The sequence below is a fragment of the Labeo rohita genome, chromosome 1 (assembly GCF_022985175.1).
Source record: "Labeo rohita strain BAU-BD-2019 chromosome 1, IGBB_LRoh.1.0, whole genome shotgun sequence".
Classification (NCBI taxonomy): Eukaryota; Metazoa; Chordata; class Actinopteri; order Cypriniformes; family Cyprinidae; genus Labeo; species Labeo rohita.
The window spans coordinates 29,543,079-29,567,347 of NC_066869.1; the positions used below are offsets into that span (position 1 = coordinate 29,543,079).

A 24,269-nucleotide genomic window follows, 5' to 3' on the forward strand; every position below is an offset into this window, starting at 1 on the left:
TTGGTCACACCGCATGACTTTGATCTTCCAGAGAAACATGTTTAAAATAATAAGCAGCATTGAAGATTTTGTTAAAAATTTAATTTTAAGAAGTTTTTAACTACTTAATAGCTTAAATTTAAGAATTTTATTCTTTTAATTCCTTACATACAAAAATGTAATACATGATATATGCCCTATATCAAGAGTGATATTGCCGCATATGTTACATTAAAGGAACATTTCACCCAAAAATGAAAATTCTGTCATTAATTACTCATCTTCATGTTGTTCCAAATGGACATGACCTTTGTTCATCTTCAGAAAACAAATGAAGATATTTTTGATGAAATCCGAAAGCTTTGTGACTGCATAGACAGCAATGCAACTGACATGCTGTTATTTGTTCTCTTTGTGCAAAAAAAGTAATCTCACAGTTTCATAAAATTATGTTTGAAACACTGATGTCACATGGACTACTTTAACAATAGCCAGGTTTCCACTGTCGGGCTAATGGTGGGCTTGCTAGTGTGTGCCAGGGCCAGTCTTGTTTCCACTGTCACTCCCGGGGCTTGATCGTGCCTTGTCGGGGCTTCCTTGGGGCCAGGGTTTTTTTGGCCCGCCAAAAACCTTGGGCCAAAACGGGCCAGCTCTTGAAGAGCTTGAGGAGTGGCTATGAACAAAGACAGAGTTTCTCAGCATCTAGAGAGCGTCAGCGGCTTGGATCATCTCATAGTTTTTCAGTGATCACAAAACAAACATGATAAAAGTGGCCGTTTGTTAGTTATAATTTAGCTCAAAACTCACTTTCAGACAGCAGCGAGTGTTTGAAATAACTTCTGTTTGAGATCCGATGTGGATTATGATCACCATACAACGCAGAAATATTTATAAGCGATGCAAAATACAATGCATGCTAGCCATTACCATAGTAAACATGGTAAATATGACTGCTTGAAGAAATCAGACAAATCATAGGCTATCACATTCATGTATTTAGTCAGTAACATCTTTTATCTGTCAGTAAATCTATCTCTTATGTTCATATTTAGCTCCTTATATCATAAAATATCATAGTTTTTGTTCAGGAGCTCCCACTGCTACTCAGGTCGCATGATTGTTCTTTCTAAACGTGATGTATTAGTTACAATGTATACACTGACTACAGATAAACAGAAACAGACATGACTGAATGTGTGTCCTCTTCATTTTGTGAAAAAAACTGTAAATTCCACTTTATTTTTATGTGACTAATTTTCAGTCCTGACAAATTCATTTTGATCAATGTATCTCTTATTATTACATTGATGCTTTTGGATTTAAATCTTTAAGTAAACAACAAAAAATGTCTGTTCATGTTTGTCATGTTTGTTTTGTGATCACTCAATCCCACAGTTCCAGGGATTTATACATTTCTGATTATTTCTCTGATAACTTCTCTTTAATAGTAAAATGATAGGGTTGCGTGATGTTATCTCAAAGAGCGTGTGAGGGGAAGGTTTTAATGAGGTGTTGCAGAGCTTCTGGCCCAACAGTGGAAATGCAACGTGAATTTGGGCTTGGTGCTACAGGTCAGAGGTTATTAGCCCCGCCCGGCCCATCAAGCACTGGCCCACACTGGCCCACACTGGCCCGCACTGGCCCGCCAGTAGAAAAGCAGCTAATGTTGTTACTACCTTTCTGGGCCTTAAACGTGGTAGTTGTGTTGCTGTCTATGCAGGGTCAGAAAGTTCTCGGACTTCATCAAAAATATCTTAATTTGTGTTCCAAAGATGAATGAGGGTCTTACATGTTTGGAACGACATGAGGGTGAGTAATTAATGACAGAATTTTCATTTTTGGGTGAACTATTGGTTTAAGGCCATACATTATATCCACTTTCTGTATGAATTGCACTTCACCTGTATTTTTGAATAAACAATTAAATTATCACATCATTAACCCATTAATCCTACACTTTCATCTTACTTTAACATTTATTATTTCATTTATACCACTAACTGCCAGACAGAAATGTAACATTCTTTTGTTGATGTGCAGTGCCGATTCAATCAGCAGGAATTATGGGCCGTGTGTTTAAGGTGAAAGCAGCTTTTAGAGATGCTTCGTTTTTGCAGTTGTATCAACACTCTAATCACACCGGCTAGGCATAATTTTTTCCTTACTTCCAAAAGAATCACTGTGGCAACACCTCTGTGATTAGGAATACTAGCATGGCTCTCTTTTGTGCCTGCAGCCATCAGCCTCCTATGGTTACGTCTAATACAGGTGCATGCTGAGAAAGCCATTTGCATGCCATTTCCATACACCACTGCCGCATAACAGAGATCCAATTAGCGTGGATAATATATACACCCTATATGCACCCTATAAGTCATAACACTTTTAATGTGAACTCTCTGTAGTCCCAAAAATGTATGAGAGAGATTAAAAACATGACTGAACTAAGGAAAAGTACCTTCTTCACCCCTAAAGAAAAGTTATTCTGTGCTGATATAATTATGATGAGTGCATGATAGACTGAGAGGCACATTGATGGATAGTCAAAAGACATGAACAAACAGTTCAAATGAAAAACAGATTAAATGAAGTGTTAAAGGATTTGTTTACCCAAAAGAATCATTTTTTCTCAGTCATTATTTTGTCACCATCATGTCTTTTCAAGCCCATATGCTTTTATTTCTTTCTCTATACAACAGTTCACATCAAAAAGGATCAAAAGCAGCCAAGAATAAAAAGTAGTCAATATGACTGATGCTTTTGGGGGAAGATGTTCAGTAATATTTCAGTACATTATTGTCTCTTCCACACACAAAGCTGGTATGCATTCAGGCTTGAAACGCAGGGCAAAAGTCATATAGACTACCTTCCACGTTCATAGTATTTCTTTTTTTTTTTTTTTTTTTATTTTGGGGATAACAGCTTGACTGACATAGGCAGAACTTGCAATATGACAACTAAATAGTAAATAAAAATGGCATTCTATAGGAGCCCATTGGGGTGGGTAAAATAGGTCAGAATTTTCATATTTGGGTGAACACACTGATTGTGAAACGTGATTGTCTGACTGACCTGTGCCAGAGAAGTAGAGCGTGATCGAGAGCTTTCTGCGCTGGGTCTGTCCGCTGGCCGTGAGCCCTGGTTGGATGTGCATTTGTAGCAGCTCCATGAATACTGCCTCTCGCTCAAAACACCCGCTTCTTTACGCTGAAGACACTGGCAGTGGTAGAGGTGTCCACAGCTACACATGAAATAAAAGTTCAGAATGATGCTAATCCTGGTCTGTTTGTGTAGCAAGTTTGGGCAGAGTGCTACAACAGCAAGAAATATATGACTCAAATAAGGGATCAGAAAAAAAATGACCACAATTATCTTGAATTTTTAATGGCTGGATACCAACACTAGGTGAGTTTACATGAAGCATTGTAATCATTTAAAAAATCCAATCCACTCCATATTAACACCTCAATCGGAATAAAAACCGAAGGAAATTGTAATCGGTTTGAGAGGGGTGGGATAAACCTTTCTATAAACCAAACAAAATTAAAATTCTGCCAAGTAAACACGTTAAACCATTTAATTTGAGTCTACATCAAGCAGGACAAGTGTTGCGCCAAGGTGGGGGGCATTCGCGGGCTGTGCCCCCCTGTCCATCCTCTCCCCTCCTTGCTAAACGTGATAGATTTCGAAAGAGAAAGTGAAACCGGTAAAACAGCGCACATAAGAACGCGACTGCACGCTTTCACGATCGTCAGCAACTGCACGTGATCACCGATTTGCACACGATTGCACGCTTTGATTCACTGTTCATCAACTCTTGGTAAGAAATCATGTATTTGTTCCATTTAAATACAGTAAATCTTTTCAGTATCACAATGCCATTCATTTCAGAGCTCCGTTACAGAGGGTCATACTGTTATTTTATCCCTTTCTGCTTTAACTATTAAGAAATTAGGGTGATAAGATGATATGTGTTGATCAGCTGGCTGAGATCAAGCTATATTGTGTATCCTTTTATCTTGTATATATATATATATATATATATGTGAATGACAAAAAAGTGTACATGTAAACGTGGCTACTGATAGAGCAGGGCGATCACTGGGAGATAATAAATAGATAAATTATATAATGCTAATATTTATAAAATAGGTATCACAATATACCTGTATTGACAATAACTAGAAACTAGATAAGTAAAGTTTGCAGACGAACTTTGAAGTTGGCTTGAGAAAGCCTTGTCTGAAAACATGAAATAACTTTGAAAAGCTTAACGTTTGAATTAGCTTAGGCTGGTTGCCTAGTCTTAGCTGGTTTAAGCTTGAAAATAGCTGGTTTAAGCTTGGTCTTTAAGCAGGTCTCCTAGCTTTACCAGCTAAGACCAACCTGACCAGCTAAAAAAAGTAGCCAAAACCAGCCTGGGAGACCAACCAAAACAACCAATCAGCTTAAGCTGGTTTATTTTTTCAGTAGGGAGTTGTTAAGCTTTGCTATAGCAACAGACAGCTCGGATACACCCTAGGTTTCATTGTACAAAAGTTTTGAGGCCCTCAATGGAAGTCTATGGGATTTTTGGTGGTTTCGATAGTCTGATTTAGGAAAACCATAAGTTGGATCAGTTAGAAAAGATACAGCAACCCGAGTCAGACCCATCTGAAGGTCTGGGTGGTGAATGGGTGGTTATAGCTTTAAATGTCTAGGTGGAGATACACTTTAAAATTTAGTCTCAGCAGAAGAAGAAGAAGAAGAAGAAGAAGAAGAAGAAGAAGAAGAAGAAGAAGAAGAAGAAGAAGAAGAAGAAGAAGAAGAAGAAGAAGAAGAATTAAATAGAATTAAATTAAAGCCAACTTAATTAAATATTGACATCATGTTAATATTACACAATAATACTGTAAATAATCCAGCACCAAAAAATGATCAGGTTTACACTTCCATATAGTGGTTGGTTGTATTGCAACTTAACACTGGTTGGCATCCATCATAAACTGGAAAAAATGCAAAAGATGCAGTGTGTTGCTACTACTGCCACACAAAATCACATCGGAGGAGATGACAGGCGAAAACCAGACATTCTTTAGCAAAATAAGACAATCAGCATTGCATGAACAAACAAATTTACGTTGGGTAAACAAAGTATCTTTACTGAGAAAAACTAAAAAAAAACTATTGTTGAGAGAACTCAAAAGACTTACTGCATCAAGTTGCCTTATTTATTTATTTTTTTACGTTTTCTCAACTATTTATTTTTTACAGTGTAACATATATAATGTCTCGTAGCATATCTACACAAATGGAGCTCAGGAAATTTAACAGTTTCGGTGGAACTCTGAAAGTGCGCTGCAAAATGCTCTAATGAATGCTAACCAGCCATATAATAGAAGTAGCAAGCTCATTGGCTGTGTACCCAACACAAACCAATCAGCTTGTGCCAAGTAGTTTAACACTGTGGATATCAGCAGTTTGCATTAACGACCCATCAGCCTGCACCATCTAGAGTTGCATGACAGAACTTGGCATTTATCATAAATTTCTTTGGCTATAAAAATACAGATCATGACAGCCCCAATTTAAAACAGTAAATGTATTTAATAATTACAGCATTTAACAAAAATGGTTTAACATGCATTCCATATTACAAAAAAAGAATGTGAAAGGCATCATTTTTGTTTGTTATAGCAAAAAGCGTTGGATGATACTGTATATGTGTGTGTACCTGAAGATAATGATCTCCTCCTCGCTCTCCTGACGCCTCTTGTACTGCTGTAAGCAGATGTTGCAGTGGTCCTGTCTTGGGTGAAGCCCTCTACTGACTGCTTTACGCAGGTGTGACAGAGACCAGTGAAGATCTGAATTCAACAGATTTGTGGTTGTCTCCAACAACGTCTGAGAGAAAGAAAGGAAAAGTAAAGTAAAAGGTTTTTTTCGAGTTTAGTTATTTTTTGAGTTTTCTGAGTTATTGTACAGACTCCAGACACACTGAATGATTCTGCTCATTCAGATGAAGCAAGTTTATGTCTAGGCTGTGATGTGTCCTGATTGAACATCCCCAAACATTTTAGGTGAACTATTAAAGGAAAAGTATACTTCTAGAACAGAAATTTACAGATAATGTACTCACCTACTTGTCATCCAAGATGTTCATGTCTTTCTTTCTTCAGTCACAAAGAAATTATGTTTTTTGTATTTTTCTCTATATAGTGGACTTCTATGGTGCCCCGAATTTAAACTTCCAAAATGTAGTTTAAATGCGGCTTCAAACGCGGTTGTAAACGATCCCAGCTGAGGAAAAAGGGTTATTTTCATAAAAATAATACAAGTTATATATTTTTTAATGTCAAACGCTCATCTTGCTTTGCCTGAACTTTTTTTTCCGGTTCATGACAGTTAGGGTATGTCGAAAAACTCCCATCTCATGTTCTCCCTCAGCTTCAAAATCATCCTATATCACTGTTTTACCTTTTTTGTTAAGGGTGTTTGCTTCTTTGTAAGACTGGGTCGGTACTTCTGCAGCGATGTAGGGTAATTTTGAAATGATTTTTGAAGTTGAGGGAGAAAATACGATTGGTGTTTTTCAACATACCCTAACTGTCTTGAGCCAGAATTCACAGAGTTCAGGCAGAGCAAGACAAGATGACCATTTGAGATTAAAAAGTATTTAAATTGTATTTTTTTAATAAGACCATTGTTCCTTGGCTGGGATTGTTTACATACCGCATCTGGGATCATTTGAAGCCGCATTTAAACTGCATCCTGAAATGTTTTCCTCAAAAAACAATTTCTTTACGACTGAAGAAAGAAAGACATGAACATCTTGAATGACAAGGGGGTGAGTACATTATCTGTAAATTTTTGCCCTGGAAGTGGACTTCTCCTTTAAGTAAACTACATAACAGCTATACTGTAGGTAGAGTACTTGCATTTTAGCACTTAGAACTTTGCAGAAACTGCAGCATATTTCAGCAGAAACAGCACTTGTACAGTGTCCTTCACAAAGATCCCTCACAACTATGCATCTCTGTTAATTAAATAGTTTGACTTACTGGTTATGCTTTTAGCTATAAATAAGTGTCTAATACGAAACACATTTTACCATATCTAAATACATTTCACATATTTTCCCTAAAACCAGCATGGAAAATGCTAAAAGCCATGAAAGCCATCATATTTAATCTGGGCTTAAATTTGAAAACTATCCTTATGCATTTTTAACATGGTATCTTCATGTAAAAAAAAGTTAATATTTTTAAGTTATGTGCCAACTATCCTATTTCAGTTTGATTCATGAGGGAACACATTTATTCATCCATAACCACAGGCAATGGAAGAATTTCCCCATAACGAATGAAATTGTCGGGACTGAAACCAATGAGGCATGTGAAACGACTCCGGATCTGAAGGGAAGCAGATGCCGTTTCAACTCCCTTAAACGTTTCTTTTCTATCACAATCAAATATCTTTTGAAATTTGTGAAATGGATTAACACTTGAGCTTGTGCTGACACTAAAATTGGTTCAGTTTATTTTCATGAGTGGAAGAATCTCCGTTAATCTACACAGTCTCCTCACCAGAGGCGATGTGTTTCAGCAAGGTCATATAAAAACACTGAAGAGTGGGAGAGAAGGAGAGAGGGAGAGAGAGAGAGAGAGAGAGAGAGAGAGAGAGAGAGAGAGAGATAGGTGTTTGATGTATGTTATTTCATTCTGCTGTTAGTGCAGCATTTTGAGTATTACACACACACACAAACACAGACATACACAAGCCTGTAAACACACACACACACCCAAGGAAGCACATTTAACCCTGACAGACACATCTGAGGATTGGAGAAAACATACATTTCAAAATATTTCATCATCTATCGGGGCAATTCACAAAGTGTGTGTGTGTGTTGAAATGTATGCCAGGACAAGCTTTCCTAAGGGATTGTTCAATAGCGCGTATGTGTGTAATTTACGTCTCAATTTTGTGGCTGCATGTTATTTACTGCAGTGATACCAAGTGGAGAGTCTCAAAAGTAGGGGGAAGATTTGTGTGTGTGTGTGTGTGTGTGTGTGTGTGTGTGAGGGGGGTGGGGGGATGGAATCAGGTGGTATTCTTGCCTTGCTCGCTATTTCCCTTGAATGACAAGCTGCAAATTCCCATTGGTCATGGAAGGGAGAGTGCAAACATACACTGACACACACACACTTCCACAGACAAACTGAAAGACCGCATAACCATATCTGGTGATAGTTTAAACAGACAGAGAAAGCGAAACAGAGATAAAAATGGCAAAAACCTTTGAATTTTTAGTAGCATGACAGGAGCTCAGCAACAGGAGATTCAACAAACTCATCTGATTTTAGTGAATCAGTTAGTTAAAAAAAAAAAACTCCCTTTGTGGCACTTTTTTTTTTTTTTTTTGTTTAACAAAATATATATATTTTTCAAAAAAAAGTTTCAAAAATTTGGGTAACACTTTACAATAAGATGTAATTTGATAAATGAAGTTCCAAACATAGATTCAGGAGGAGCCTAATCATTCAGTCCTGTCAATCATCATTACGAGCCTATATAAGCAGCTCTCATTGCACTGTCCCAGCCTCCGTTCTTCCGGCATCCCTCCACCTCCCCTTCTCCTCCTCTGTTTCTCTTATTCTCCCTCTAGATAATATCGCAATGGGGGGTCGAACTCTGCGCTCAAGCTGAGCCTCGGGTTCGAGCCTCCATTAAGGACAGCAAGCCAAGTTTGTTTACCACTGCCCATAAGGACTGGATGGGCAGGCGAACTTGTGAATATTAGTTAAAAATAAAAATACAGTTGTTCATTGTTTGCTCATGTTAGTTCATAGTGCATTAACAAATGCAAACACAACTTGCGATTTTAATAATGTATTAGTAAATGCTGAAATTAACATGAACAAAGATTAATAAATGCTGTAGAAGCATTGTTCATTCTTAGTTCATGTTAACTATTGTTAACTAACCAACCTTATTGTAAACTGTTACCGAAATTTGTTTTGTTACTATATTTGTGACACTGGACCACAAAACCAGTCACTTTATACATATGTACACAATATTTATATTTATACAAGATTTATACATAAGCTTTCCATTTATGTATGGTTTGTTAGGATAGGACAAGATCTGGCTGAGATACGACTATTCTGGAATCTGAGGGGGCAAAAAAAAAATCTAAATATTGAATAAAATCGCCTTTAAAATTGTCCAAATTAAGTTCTTAGCAATACATATTACTAATAAAAAATGAAGTTTTGATATATTTACAGTAGGAAATTTACAAAGTATCTTCATAGAACATGATCTTTACTTAATATCTTAATGATTTTTGGCATAAAAGAAAAATCAATCATTTTAACCCATACAATGTATTGTTGGCTATTATACCCGTGCTACTTATGACTGGTTTTATGGTCCAGGGTCACATTTTTCTATTGTTTAAATGTAAATGCAGGTGTTCAGGTGTGATGTTAATACCCTTTGAGTCAGATAAACACTGCTCTAATAAAATAAATAAACTGAGAGCAGACAAATTAAACAAAAGTTTAAGTAACCAATTTAGGTAGCTACCTTTGCTAAAGGACAGCTTGACAGTAATTGTGAGTATTGTAGCTTAGCTTGGCAAGCTAATTTTTCAAATTAGCTTCCCTAACAAGACTAAACAGCAAATAAAACTCTTTCACAGTAAACAAAGTGAAAACCTTTCTCTCTGGTAACAATACAGCTCAGGAGTAAAATGCATAATGCATAATGTTAACTCCTGTATTTTGGTATAATAAGAAACTGAATATGCTAATACAAACTTATAAATTTTAATCTACTGATGATACAAGGATCTACTAAACATCAATACTATGGAGAGAAAACAAAGAAATGGATTTTAGCAGTTGAAAGCTTTTTAAATATCTCAAGTGAGGAAAGGCATGACTCTTCCCCATTGAGAAGACAAGGCAAGCTTTTTTTTTTTTAACTAATTAACTAATTCACTAATTCAGGTATGTTATTCAAGGGTTGAAAAGGACACATTCTCAGGATCTTTTAAGGCTAGCCTTAAGAAACAACATACATATTAACTAACCCAGAAATGTCTTTTCTAGAGGCTGAGAAGAGACATTTCATCTCCCTGTAAGGGCAACTTCAACACAACATCTAAACTGGACACGAGCGTGATACAGTGAGTTCCCAACAGTAAATTGATGCATCATTCTGTTTCTTCACATACTTGATCAACTTCTGGCAACAGGGCTAAAGGACTTCAAAGGTTTCAAAGAAATGTGCAACATACTAAAACTCTTAAAAGTCTGTACCAGATGATTAATGTACACTATGACCAAAGAAAACACCACTTTCAAGGTTCAGGTCTCAAAAATAAAAGCTTGATTTAGCATTTATTTGTTAAATATAGAATAAAAATAAATAAAAGGGAACACACTAAAGTGTGATGCAGATTTATGGATGCAATCACAGGTGATACTAAGGTGAAGAAAGCAACTCTACGCACTAATAAGCAAAAATCTATAAAATAAATTAGCATTGCACAAAGAAGTCAATATGTGTCAGGCAAGTTCAGTGGAATTTCAGACAACAAAGTCTCTTTATTCTTGTTTACTTTGCCTTGACTTTCAGAAAATAACAAGCAAAGCCTTTTTCAGTAAAGCCGAAACCAGGGAGGAATTTAATCCAGTTGCTACAATGTAATAACACTAAAACACAAATAGGAATATATGCTTCAGAAGTTTTCAGACAGCTTTAAAGAAGGTTTTGGGAGGGCTTGAGATGAGGGAAACTATTTATGGGAAAGTATTTAGTTGTTCATTAAGTAAAACTGTAGGGTGTATGTGTGCGTGCCACTGATAACCATTACGGGACCTAAGACGTCCAGAGAGCCTCTTCAATTATGCGCTTGTTAATTAATGAAGAAACAGCCATTAATGAGTTCTCATAACACTCCACCCTCAACTGACCCGATTAAAGCAGCTGTGAGAATAAGCTGGAGTAAGTTTAGTTTGATAGTTTTTCTGAAGGGCGTTACTTCCTAAAGGGCTATTAAAAGGGATTGAGAAGGTACAGTATTTAGGTATGTGTGTGACCCCACACTGTTTTTATGAATACTGCTGAAACATGTCCTAACAGGTCTCTACTCTCTTAATAGCTGGATGTAGAATATCCTATTATGCTTTTTCACTTTTTGAATTTTAATCAATGTGTGGTGTGCATGTTTGGGCATAAAAAAAGATCTGAAAAAGTTGTTTTTCGGAAGGTGGGCCTTCATCAAACCCAGAACTAATCGAGCCATTTGTGCCAGGCTGGGGAGAAAGGTATTGTAATAATGTAAATTATTTGAAAAATAATCAGTTTTTTGAACCACCAAGTATGAGAGCATGTTCTAGTAGGCTACACCCCCCAAAACAAAATCAAGGCTTTTTAAGAGAGCACGATATGACCCCTTTCATATAGTGCTTCACAATTTTATTAGACCACCACCACTCGGTGTAAGGTTTGTGCCACAGCTGCCCTAAACTAACAAAACTGGTGATTACCAAAAACAATTTTTTTTTTTTTTTTTTTACATTTATGTTATGGTTAATCCACCAGTATGTGTAAGCTCTTTAGTCACAGTAGAGTTTCTAATGCTAAAATATAATTACTTTGGTAATCCATGTATTTTCAAATTTACTGTATTACAAGAAAGGCAGAAAAATAGTAAATAACTATTTTATTTTTGTATTCAGACACCCAATTACAGTCAGTAACAACAGAGACTGTGGAAAAGTACATAAAAACAATGCCAGGAAGAATGCAAGCTGTTATCAAAGCTTTTTGGTTATTATGTGTGAATAAAGACTATTTAGTTTAGTTTCAGTTTGTTTTTTGCCTAATTAATAACAATACAATTTTTTAAACTAAATTTTATTTATTTATTTACTTATTTATTTATTAACATTTTAATCAACATTATATTTTCGCATTACAAATACTACTGTGACTAAAGATCTTACACATACTGGTGGATTAATCATCATAGAAACATAAAAAATTAAAATTATTTTGGTAGTCACCAATACTGTTAGTTTAGGGCAGCTATGGCACAAACCTTTTATTAATATTAATATAAATATTCACATCAAAATTTATAGTAGAGATTATTGGGAATAATTAAGTAGGTAGTAGTTGCATCATTTTGTATTTCTGCCCATAATTTAATGAAATCTGCTTAATGTATATCATGCATGATGCTTCTTACATACCAATTATTTCATTATTTATTACATTTTTTGAATAAATTGAAGGAAACACAAAATGTCAATGTTTTCTAAATTTAAATATCTAGTGAGAAGGTTGTATGAACTCACTTTTTTTTTTTTTTTTTCTTTACAGTACATTTAGAAAACACAACTTCATTTTGCATCTTGAGTAAATGTATCTTAATTAAAATTTAAATATTTGTAATAAAAACCTTTAGGAAATACTGAGGAAGATGTAGTGCGTGCAATATTTTACATTTAAGAAATTTAAAAAATTTAATTACAGCAGAAACGCTTTAATAAGCAAATCACAGGCACACAAGCATTAAAACAAGTAAAATATCTGTTTGCTTCTACCAAGGTAACAAATAACTAATTTTATTATCATGGGGCAAAAATATATTTAGTGCTAGTTAATATTCTCAACACTAGCTACTGGCAGTAAGGTTTTCAAAAATGTTTTTTTTTTTTTCTCCAAAGGATCTCACCTCCACATCTCATTCCAATTATCACATGAAACACTGTGAACTTTGCTTCTGTAACTTCAACTGTGTGAACAGTAAAAGAAGATCTCATTATAATTTAACAGAGCTAAATGATGTATCTTTCTATGGCGCTGTCTGAAACCGGCAAGAGTGCAATTAGTATGAAAGAAAGATATGAATGATGCATTATGAGTAGCTATACTATACAGACATATTTAATAATTCATCTTCTGAGTCAGGCTGTGTATCAAGACTTCACAAACACTACACTACACCCTAACAAAAAATAAAGAAATAAATTAATTCATAATTTTTTAAATGTGGTGACACCATGCTACAGTGATGAGTTTTCAAAACAGGCCTTGAATAATTTATTTGAGTAAAAGGGGGCTGCAAATAACAGGGCAGTTACTGAGCAAACCTGAGTTGTTTTCAGCTGGCCATGTGATCTCAACACGGCAGCTCCCATGAGAAGAACCACAGGATTGAACTTTTAATCAGGATGATGTATAAATGCTGAAGAACATATTTTCCATTTAATACTGCTTTTCAGCAGCTACATAAAACACTTGCGTTTCCCAGAAGACATAACAGGTTGCCCTGATCATCCAACTCAAAAAGTTTACACCCCTCATGTTGCATTACTTTCTTGAGCATCAGTGAATGTTTTCACTTTTTGTAATAGTTGTGTATGAGTCCCTCAGTTGTCCTCAGTGTGAAAAGATGGATCTCAAAAATCATACAGTCACTGCTGGAGAGGGTTCAAATATGCAGAAGATACTGGAAAACCAATGTGAAGGACATGGAAGAATTTTCTGAAGCACAGCAGGAAGCTGAACTGCTCAGGACAAATAAGGGTCTCATGAACAACTATCACATAACTTTAACAGAAGTCGTAGATCATATAGGTAACAACACTCAGTATTAAGAATCAAGTGCATGTAAACTTTTGAACGGGGTTATTTTTATAAATTCAGTTATTATTTGGTCTTGTGGGATATGCTGTATGCGAACATCTGATATGTGAAATATTATATTTCAGGACAGTAATAAAAAATAAAGTGTATGTAAACTTATGACCCCATATATATATGCATATATTGGGGCTGTTAGTCGATTAAAATTTTTAATTAATTACATGATGTGTCGATTAATTAATCAAATTAATCGCAAAATAAATTTGACTATTTTTATGTTAATGAGAAAGTATCAAGTAGACGTAAACTATGGAACATACTGTAAAAGAAGATAATTTGAGAAACATCTCAGTATTATTTTGTTCATACGTTAGTCACTGGTAACCAAAACAGCTTTGTTACGCACAGTCTTCAAAATACCTTCTTTCATGTTTCACAAAGGACAGGTGTGAAACGACACAAGGGTAAGTAAATGATGACAGAATAATTTTTTTCGTCAACTATCCCTTTAATGTTTTTATTTTTATTCTTTTTCTTTTTTTTTTTTAATCTAAAATTATATTTTAAATAAGAAACTAAATCTGCCAGCAGGTGGTGGCAAATGTCTTTATGAGTTATTCATTTATTCATTCAAATCGTTCAAATGGCTGATTCATTCAGGAATGAAGTAAACGGCTCTTTTGGGCTTCTGAATCATTGATTCACCCAATTTGTTAAAAATGCAGATTCATTCAGAAACTAAACACCACTGTGTTGCTCGGAGATGCGAAACAATTCTGCTATGGCTATAAAGGTAATATGTTCTCTGCAAAATTGAGCAAAAATACATAGTACTGTGCTTAAAATATAACACAATATTAACTTCTTATTTACTGAACTGTTGTATAGAATCACATTTAAGCTTGTGATCGATCAGGACAAAATCAGCATTCGTGTCATACTGCTCTTGCTAGCCGTGTGAAACAGTGTGATATGTGATATGAATAAATATGAGACAAAACACATACAGGGGCATTTTTTTTGCACCAATATCTTGAATTTTAGGGCAAAACTGCATTTGTGGAGTTTTTTCTCTGCATCATATTTGTCAACAGTCAACTATATGAAATATAAGATGATGTACAGGCCTGGGGCGGGGCCAGTGCTTTAACTGCGTTCAAATATTTTAATTGCATTATTTTTTCATAAATAATTCAGTTAACGTGTTAAACTGACAGCCCTAGTATATATGTATACACACACACTCCCACATGTCTGGTCAGCTATCCTTGCAGGTACTCTGCATAGGCGTAATGGTTTTTATACTGTACAAATAATATTTTCTATCACCCTATTCTATCACACGAGTCCCCATGAGTCTGTGTGTATTTATGTTTAAGTCCCCACTAGAATATTTAAACCTACACCCAACACCCAACACACACACAACACACACCCACACACCCACACACACAGACACTACCTGTTCATAGTTGAAGGTCTCTAGCATCCCTAAAATCAGTCCTTGAATCTCAGCCAGCTTTCCTTTTCCATACACAGGGTCCTGCAGGAGAGAACACATATATATGTTATAAATTATTTTCATATAGCTTTGATCATACTAGTAGAAACTTGTGTCTGTCTCTATAGTCTGTAAGTAAATTTTAAAGGCATGTTCTGCAGTAAACCAACTGCAGAGAGTAAACAGAGTAAACAGTGCGTGCTGTCAGACTGCATTCACAATGACAGCTGATAACTCTCAGATGATGAAGTGTGGTCTCAGAAACGTCACGTACACACACAGCCATTCACTAGTTGTTATCACAGGACTGCACACACTTGGGTAATTCTGCCCTCTGTAGGGGCTCAAATTGAAGCAGTAACAAAGATCAAGACCTGGAAGACTCACACACACACACATACAGTAACATGTTCATTATGAGGGACAGCGGTACACAAGGCACAGATATTCTGTAGTTACTGACAGGGAAAAAAACACGAAGGTCACGCAATGGCAAACACAACAGACTTCTGTTCGTTCATTATTTTAGAACCAAAACTCTCCTATTCTTACTCTCTGTTTCTTCACACATTCTCAACATGAAAAAACAGTTTTTTTCCTCATGCTGCCTTTGTCTGTTTGTTTTCTTACAGCAACGTATGATACTTTACTTATCCTGATATGATACCTTATTGATCCTGTATGAAGAAAACGTTACATTGTAGACATAAAACTTTGTAGTTATAATCTACCTCCTCCACACACAAGATGAAAGCAGCCAATTCCCCAAGGCCAAAACTGTTCTCCCTCAGGAGAGAACATCACTCACACAAACATCTGGAATATCAAATCCCTCGAGCTCAGGTTTGAAACTCAACATATGTTCTACAAGAAGAATGGAAACTAACAAAACTCATTAAACATGACTCTTAAATCTAGTTAAATCTAGAACAATATAACTCTGCATAGAAGGTACATAAAAGGCAAATATACCATTTGTTTACACAAACATTTTAATGCTGCACAAAGGGCATTTCTTTTAAAATACTAGGGCTGCCCCCTAATAGTCGACTAAATGTTAGTCAATGAGAAGAAGCTTGGTCGACTAAAATTTTATTAGTTGCTAGTCTGTGACGTGACAGACAGATCGTTAGCGACTGTTCTATGTGGTTATATATTACATCGGGCAGGACATTCAAACGCTCACCTATCATTCATCGACTTCAAATATGGATTTTCATCTAAAATATGTAAGAAGTAGCAAGTTTTTTAAACTCAATCTAATGTGTTACTGCATGAGAGATGGACAGATGGAGGCGCCGGTGGGGTCACTTGCTCTTAAAATACTCCGTCATTTTTGGTCAAACAGATAAAAGTAAAACATCTTTTGAATTTGTAATGACGTTTATTTGTGGGAACACAATAGCAACGAAATGTTGCGCTTTTGTAAAATAACGAAAGCAAACAGGATGTGCTTTCTGCTGTCTTGGTCTCTGTGAACTTGAGCTCGAAAATTCGAAATTCTGTGTATCCTTGTCTTGACAGACATGAAAAGTATAGACCATCTATAGAGAATGAAATGTCTAAAATGTCTTTAAATGAACCAAATCAAATAGAAAACAAATATTCTCAGATTATTTAATCTGTATGAAACATTTAGGCACATCCACACTTACGGAGATGACGAGTCAGTGTTGCCTACTTCATCTCTTAAGCCGAAAACAAAGAAAGCACTAGTATATCAATAAATTACTAAAAATTCTCCTTGCTGTTTTTCCCTAAACATTAATTGACTCACTTTGTATAATACATAATTTGACAACTTAATTGGAAATGATATACAATAACATTTTCTTCACACATTCATATCTCAAGCATGCTCTTCACTAACACTATTATCTTCAAAAAAAAAAAAAAAAAAAAAAAAAAAAGTACACAAAATTATTCCTGTTTACTTCAGTCTTCAGTGGTATACAATCCTGTTTTTATTTATGTTTTTAAGGATTCTTTAAAATGAACAGCATTTATTTAACAAAAAATATATTTTGTTACATAAATGGTGTTGCTGTTAAATAAATGTCTTTACTGTCACTTTTGATCAATTTAATGTGTCCTTGCTTATTTTTTTTTTTTTTTTCAAAAATAAATGAATAAATTAATGAATGAATAAATAAATAAATAAATAAATAAATAACATTAATTTCACTTAACTAATTAAATAATTTCACTACTTCTGTTTTCACTGCTTTTTTTCCTATTTTATTGTAACAATGACTATAATAAATACTGTAACTATCATTATAATAATCTAGTCAAATGTTTGGTCAAATGTTTACTGTGTTGTTTAAATTTGAAATCTCTGTCTAATTGTTATAGCCTGCAGCCCACCAGATGTACAGAATAATAAAAAGAAAATAACGGAACACAGAAAAGGATAAATAAAGAGAAAACAATTCAGCACAAAAGAATAATCGTCTAAAATATAATCACTTTTTATTTTGAGGCAAACTATTTCACCCTGATACAAATAGTTCTCATAGTACAGTGTGCCACTGGGAGCTACTACAAACCTTCTTTTTGAGTTGTACAGTGTGACTACTGCTTCAGGAAAAAACAGGGAGAAAGAAGAGAGAAAGTCTACTAACTACTTCAGCATGTTTGACTCAGATGAGCGTCCTTGACTAAACTCCTTAATGGATACGCATGCCACTCTGGTTACAGGTGTTATTCAGCTTCCCAAACAACGGCTATCACTATTCAGACATGCTGTAAACAAGCTGTGAACAAATTCAAACAGAAATAAACACTAAGCGTCCACGGACAACCAAAAAGAATTTCAATACCGCAATTATACGTCTACCCCTTTGAACTTTGGAGAACCATGATTTACAGGTTTTCTATACAGAAATATAATGCCCCCTAACACTCCATCCACCCACATATCACAGTGAGAGAGATATGAAAAAGACTGTTATTAAGAGAGATGATACCACTGCTAAAATGTAGAGAGGCTTTGCTGATGAAAACTAGACTGTCCAGAAATGTGGTAAAACAAAAATCCATGTAAAAGCTATAGATCTCATTTGCTGCTGGAGCAAAAAGAAACACAAATATAGGGTCATTCCGTGTCAACTCAACCAGTGGTCCTTGGCTCAAATTTTTGATTTTGCTAATATTTATTCTGAAGAAAAATAGACATGTATAGTGATGAAAGCCAAAATATTAAATGTCATGGATGAATATTTACTGAGTAATCCACTATTTTGTAGAGGGAGTTCAAATTTGACCCAGGGAAGTTTCTGAAATTTGGTTGAGTTGACACGGAATGACCCTATAATATTTGCTAGCATCTCCCATGTACCGCTAAAGAAGTTTACCCTGCTATATTTCACTTCTAAATTTTCCACTCCAAAACTGTGAAAAGGATTTGCATACACAGCAAACAGCACAGTCAACTTGGTCTGATGTAGACCACCAGCCCCCTCTTATAATTCTGTTGAGTGCAAACTAATTGGAAATCAATTCTGCGCCTTGAATTACATAATAATAATAAATACAACACTAAGCAAGCACAGTGCATACAGCTGCAGGTGCCTCCGCCCAGGTGTAAGTGCACCTTTAAGATGACACCTGTTTATTGTGTAATATATTGATTGCGATCATTTGTTAGTATAACTTGATAGGGTTCTTTCTAACCTTTCCCGTTCCCTGTCAGCGGTGCATTTGCATTCACAGCAGCGCACTAATGATTACACGCTGTGAGCAAATGCCATCAAATGTCACCATCAGCAGCCGGGCAGAACCAGAGCTGCTCAGATAGATGCTGAAGCAGGGAGATTAATGAATCAACATGGCCCACAAAAAAAAAGAGACTATTGCTGAATCATAATGAACATGAACAATGCCAGAAACTATAGTGACAGCAAATGTTTTGTCTTAGATTTACTTTCACTTTAAAGGAGAAGTTCACTTCCAGAACAAAAATGTACAGATAATTTACCCACCCCTTGTCATCCAAGATGTACTTGTCTTTCTTTCTTTAGTCGTAAAGAAATTATGTTTTTTGAGGAAAACATTTCAGGATTTTTATCCATATAGTGGACTTCAAGTTTGAGCTTCCAAAATATAGTTTAAATGCAGCTTCAAATGGCTCTAAACAATCCCAGCCGAGGAAGTTCTAAAAATTACAATTACAAAAAATTACAATTTATATACTTTTATATACTCATCTTGTCTCGCTCTGCGTAAATTCTGTGTAATCCGGGTCAATACAGTTAGGGTAGGTCGAAAAACTCCCATCTCATTTTCTCCTCCAACTTCAAAATCGTCCTACAAGACGAGCATTTGAGGTTAAAAAGTATATAAATGGTCAATTTTTTTTTTTTTTAATTAACCGATCATTTCGCTAGATAAGACCCTTCTTCCTTGGCTAGGATCGCTTAGAGTGCTTTGAAGCTACATTTAAACTGTATTTTCAAAATTCAGACTCAGGGGCACTATTGAAGTTCACTATATGGAGAACATTCCTGATTTTTTTTTTCCTTAAAAAAATAAGTAAATAAAATAAAAGACATGAACATCTTGGATGACAAGGGGGTGAGTAAATTATCTGTAAATATTTGTTCTGGAAGTGAACTTCTCTATTAATGTGCATGTTTCTTGGTAATGTTTAAGTTGGGTTGGTAAGGGATCGGTAATATTTGTAAATGTTTTTGAAAGAAGTCTCTTCTGTTCACCAAGGATGCATTTATTTTATTAAAAATAAAAACTAAAACTAAAAGGTAAAAACTGTAATAATGTCAAATATTATGACAATTTAAAATAACAATTTTCAATGTGAATATATTTAAACATGTTATTTATTCCTCTGACGCAAAGCTAAATTCTTAGCAGCTATTGCCCAAGTCTTCAGTTTCACAAGAAACATTTGTGACCTTTGCTGGTAAAATGAGTCATAACTTAGAAATTTTCAAAAATTAGTTATTTTTATTTTTACATGCTGCATTAAAAGACCTTTAAAATGTATAAGTTGTTGAAATCAGCCAAAACAAAGGGTGTACAGAGGGTGTAACATTTTTGAACTGTACTGTATCTTTGCAAAAAAAAACAAAAAACAAAAAAAAGGCATAGGTACTGATTCAAAAGAAATCAAAGAGGTTCTAATGACAGCAGGTTGAAGCTGAAAAGCAGAGTGCTGGTGTAATAGCACTGATAAGGAGGGGCAGACTGGAAGATCGATGGGGGAAAGCTGACAGCACTGAATATGTGCAGATGAAAACAGATAAAGGCCTTCCACTGCCCAAAGCCTCAACCGATTCATGAGCTGCAGCATTGATCGCATGGAAAGCAAAAATGTATGTGTGTGTGTGTGTGTGTGTGTGTGCATGCATGTGTGTGTGTTTGTGTGAGTGTGTATTTGAAACAGCTACACAAGGCTCCGAGCTAGAAGAGCTACTGAAAAGCAAACTTGCTGCACTGTGTCCATCAATCCAAACCATCAGTAGATTCTATGAGAGCTTTTCACAATAAAACCCCCCACTGCCACTGCCACTGCAACCATCTATTTCTATTTATTGTGATTCATAAGTGTGTCGTGCCATACTGAAAAAGTCTGAATCTGATCAGGCAGTTACAGTCCCTTTGAAATGTTCACAAAATTTGGTTAAAATAAATGTCAATACTATTAAATAAAATTCTAAATCAAACAGAATATTAGAAAATGTGCTTCTAAATAATGATAAATACTAAGCACAGATTGTGTAATATTTCTAATGAAAAACACCAAAACGTTAAAAAAGAACAAAAGCTCAATAAAGATGACAAACATTAAATGAAAGGCAAGTAAACCAAGCGATAATACAAGTATAATAAATAATATACAATAATATAAGTATAATAAAAAGTGGAAAGATGCGTCAACCTTATTTTAAATGAAAAAGTAATTGTAACTTGATAATCTGATTCTGAATCTGAATTGAAATTAGAATGTAACAGCAACACACCATAAACTGAAGAATACAAAAACTATTTATAAAAGCAATTAACAGATTGCAATTACAGTACAGCTGATTTTATGACCCTCAGCAACTGCAAAAATTACATGTTAGAAACCATAACCCTGAAAGTTTCAAGATGGCAGATTTGTTGACATATTCGGAGCAGTTGAGTTCAGAATCTGTGTAAATGTCTATGCGAGTATGTCAACAGTTTTGCACAAATAAGAACCATGGGATTTTAAGCTTGAGCCTGCTACCCCATTGTCAAGTCAGAAGGCTTTAAGTCTTTCCAAACAAATCCCACAAATCCCACAGAACAATAACATCTCACACGTAACACTGGAACACACTGAGCAACCTCTGAACATGCGCACAATGCCTGCCGTTTAGTAAAAGGCAGGTACAAAAACAAGCCTAGTTTTATGCTAAATTGTACGTATGAGCGGTTACAGACAAGAAGAGTATCTGCTTACCTGTAGGATGCGTTGAATGATGGCAGGTGGGGCGATAAAACTGGACATGCTGTTTAAGACTTTCATAGTGAGCTCTTTTAATGCTGAGAAAAGAGAAAAACAATCAGGACTGACTGAACCCTCAGCTAAATTCATTATACAACAGTGATACTCTAAGGTGCGTAAAATGTTTTTAAAATTGAATTATTTTAAACAGTTTTAACTGAATGAATTTTATATTTTCTATGAGGGTTAGAGTTAATGTACATATAATCACAATTCATTAATAGGCTAAAACTACTGAAAATCCATTCTTCTTACTGTACTGTACTAAGAAATAAGAAGTTATTGTTGGGGAAAAATGAAATAGTAAAAAAATGAAATAGTAAAGTTTTTTTTAGCCTTCAAGTGCACTTGGAAAACTATTATTACAACATGTTATGCATTAATGCCTGAAAAATAATATTGAAGTTTCTGTTGCTTTCTATATTTTTAATTTAATTTTTTTTTTTTTAATTAATGCACAATATCTAAAGAAAACCTTGAAAATTAGTAACTGAATTAAACAAATTGAATAAAATATAATTTAATTAAAATTTAAAATTAAATTAAATCTTACATAATTTTCATTTTTATCTCTTATTAATGCACATTATCTAAAGCAAACCTTATTTGTTGCTTGTAAGCAATTATGTACAAACTGCAAATTGAAATAAAACAAATTCATTTTTATCTGCTATTTATGCACAATATATAAAGCAAACCTTAAAAATGAGTAAGTAACTTTACATAAGTTGTTTGTAAGCAATTATGTACAAAAAGCCAATTGAAATTGAAAAAATAAAATTAAATTAAGTTTTAAAAATTAATTAATTGTAATTAAAAATAATAATAAATACAGAATGGAATAAAAATAAAATAAAATGTGTAATTAAATTAAATTAAATTAAATTAAATAATAGCCAATTGAAACACAGAATGAAATAATAAAATAAAATAAAATAATTTTCATTTTGATCTCTTATTAATGCACATTATCTAAAGCAAACCTTAAAAAAAAAAAAAATAGTAAGTAACCTTACATATGTTGTTTGTAAAAAAAAATTACTTAAATCATTTACTGTAATTCACAACAGACCTGATTTCTAATATCCACATCAAGATGCCTCTTCCAACATCACAGCTCAAAAACTTGGCGAAATTAATCTATAATTTTGACTTGTACATACAAGGAAAATGCAGTATTTCTGACTACAAATTTATCTAAATCAATCTATACACACTATAATTTTTATTATTTAAAAAAAAGAAGAAATATAGGATTAGAATGGGGCTTCTGAAAAACTGTTGATTATTTAAATATTCTCAGGGGCCTTGGAGTTACACTGGTTGAGGACCATTGCTATACAAAGTCAAAACTAGTTCTTGTGTGTGTTTGTCTCACCTTCTGAGGTGTGTTTACTGTCGGCACCTTTGAGTAGTTTCTGTGGTGACATCATCGCCTCGAGGAGAGGAAACCACAGAGCCTGAGAGTGACAGAGGATTGATGTTACACACACAGTGAGAGAGAGAAATGTAAAACCCGGGAATAAGAAGATCAATACATCCTGTTCATGAAAAACAGCTCAGGTTGACTGGACTGTGCGCACACACAAACACACACACACCTCTCTTTGCTGCTGGTTGAGACCGTGCGAACTCCTCTGACACAAAGCAATGATGTCATGCAGAGCTTCCTCCACTCTTTGTAACAGACTCGGCACTTCATCACCTGTCTCCTCCTCCTCACCGTCGGGCTTGTCTGCCTCTGAGCCTTCCAAGGCAAGTTTGTGGAGTTTGCCCTTCAGGGTCTGAGAAGCAGAAATCAACAGATCGATACCACATTTCCACATGCCCTTTCTGTCTCACCAGGGATATTTAAGACACTGTTCTCTGAAACACCATCTAAATGAACTGGCCATTTCTGAGGATGCTTTCACACTAGCAGTTTAGTTCAAAAAAAGGCACAGTTCGCATAAAAAATATCGGTAATGTGAAAGCTGCCATGCAGGCCAGAAGCGGTACCGAACACAAGACTACCTGTAGGAGGTGGTCTGATTTTGGTTGCACAGTATGAAAGCCCCCTGAGAGAATATTTCAAATAAGTTCATTTTGGATGGCCATATGAATAAATCTTAAGGCTGTAAATCAGTTAACTTTTAACAGTTAACAGTTAACAGTTAACTAACTTAATGACTCACGTATGATATATGGTTATTAATTCTAATGATTTGGAATTTCATATTCATAAATGTGCTAAAAAAGCCACCAGATGAAGATAATTCAAAGATATTACTATGGCAGGTCGAAGAGTAGCTTAAGTCAGTTGTGTGTAATGTACAGTTGATAAAGGTTTTTTTTTTTTAGTACTGACCTGAAAAAGACATTTCACATAAAAGGCATTTACATATACTTTAGTTCACGAGAGAAAATAATTGCTGAATTTATAAAAATGACCCCATTCAAAAGTTCACATACGCTTGATTCTCAACACTGTGCTGTTACCTAAATGATCCACAGCTGTTTTTTTTTTTTTGTTTAGTGATAGTTGTTTATAAGTCCCTTGTTTGTTAAACTGCCTGCTGTCCTTCACGAAAAATCCTTCAGGTTCCACAAATTCTTTGGTTTTTCAGCATTTTTTGTATTTGAACCCTTTCCAACAATGACTGTATG

General features: G+C 34.9%; 1 protein-coding gene across 3 annotated transcripts in view; it reads right to left on the reverse strand.

Moving 5' to 3' along the window:
• The window catches only part of vps8 (VPS8 subunit of CORVET complex), a 153,946-nt gene that overhangs the window by 37,176 nt on the left and 92,501 nt on the right, over positions 1 to 24,269 (reverse strand). For all 3 annotated transcript variants that reach the window (XM_051106347.1, XM_051106339.1, XM_051106356.1), the window contains exons 37-42: positions 23,225 to 23,407; positions 23,002 to 23,083; positions 21,579 to 21,661; positions 15,092 to 15,172; positions 5,693 to 5,862; positions 3,052 to 3,220 (exon numbers count right to left, since the gene is read on the reverse strand). In XM_051106347.1, coding sequence (XP_050962304.1) covers positions 3,052 to 3,220; positions 5,693 to 5,862; positions 15,092 to 15,172; positions 21,579 to 21,661; positions 23,002 to 23,083; positions 23,225 to 23,407 — 768 coding nt within the window. The remainder of the gene's footprint in view (positions 1 to 3,051; positions 3,221 to 5,692; positions 5,863 to 15,091; positions 15,173 to 21,578; positions 21,662 to 23,001; positions 23,084 to 23,224; positions 23,408 to 24,269) is intronic.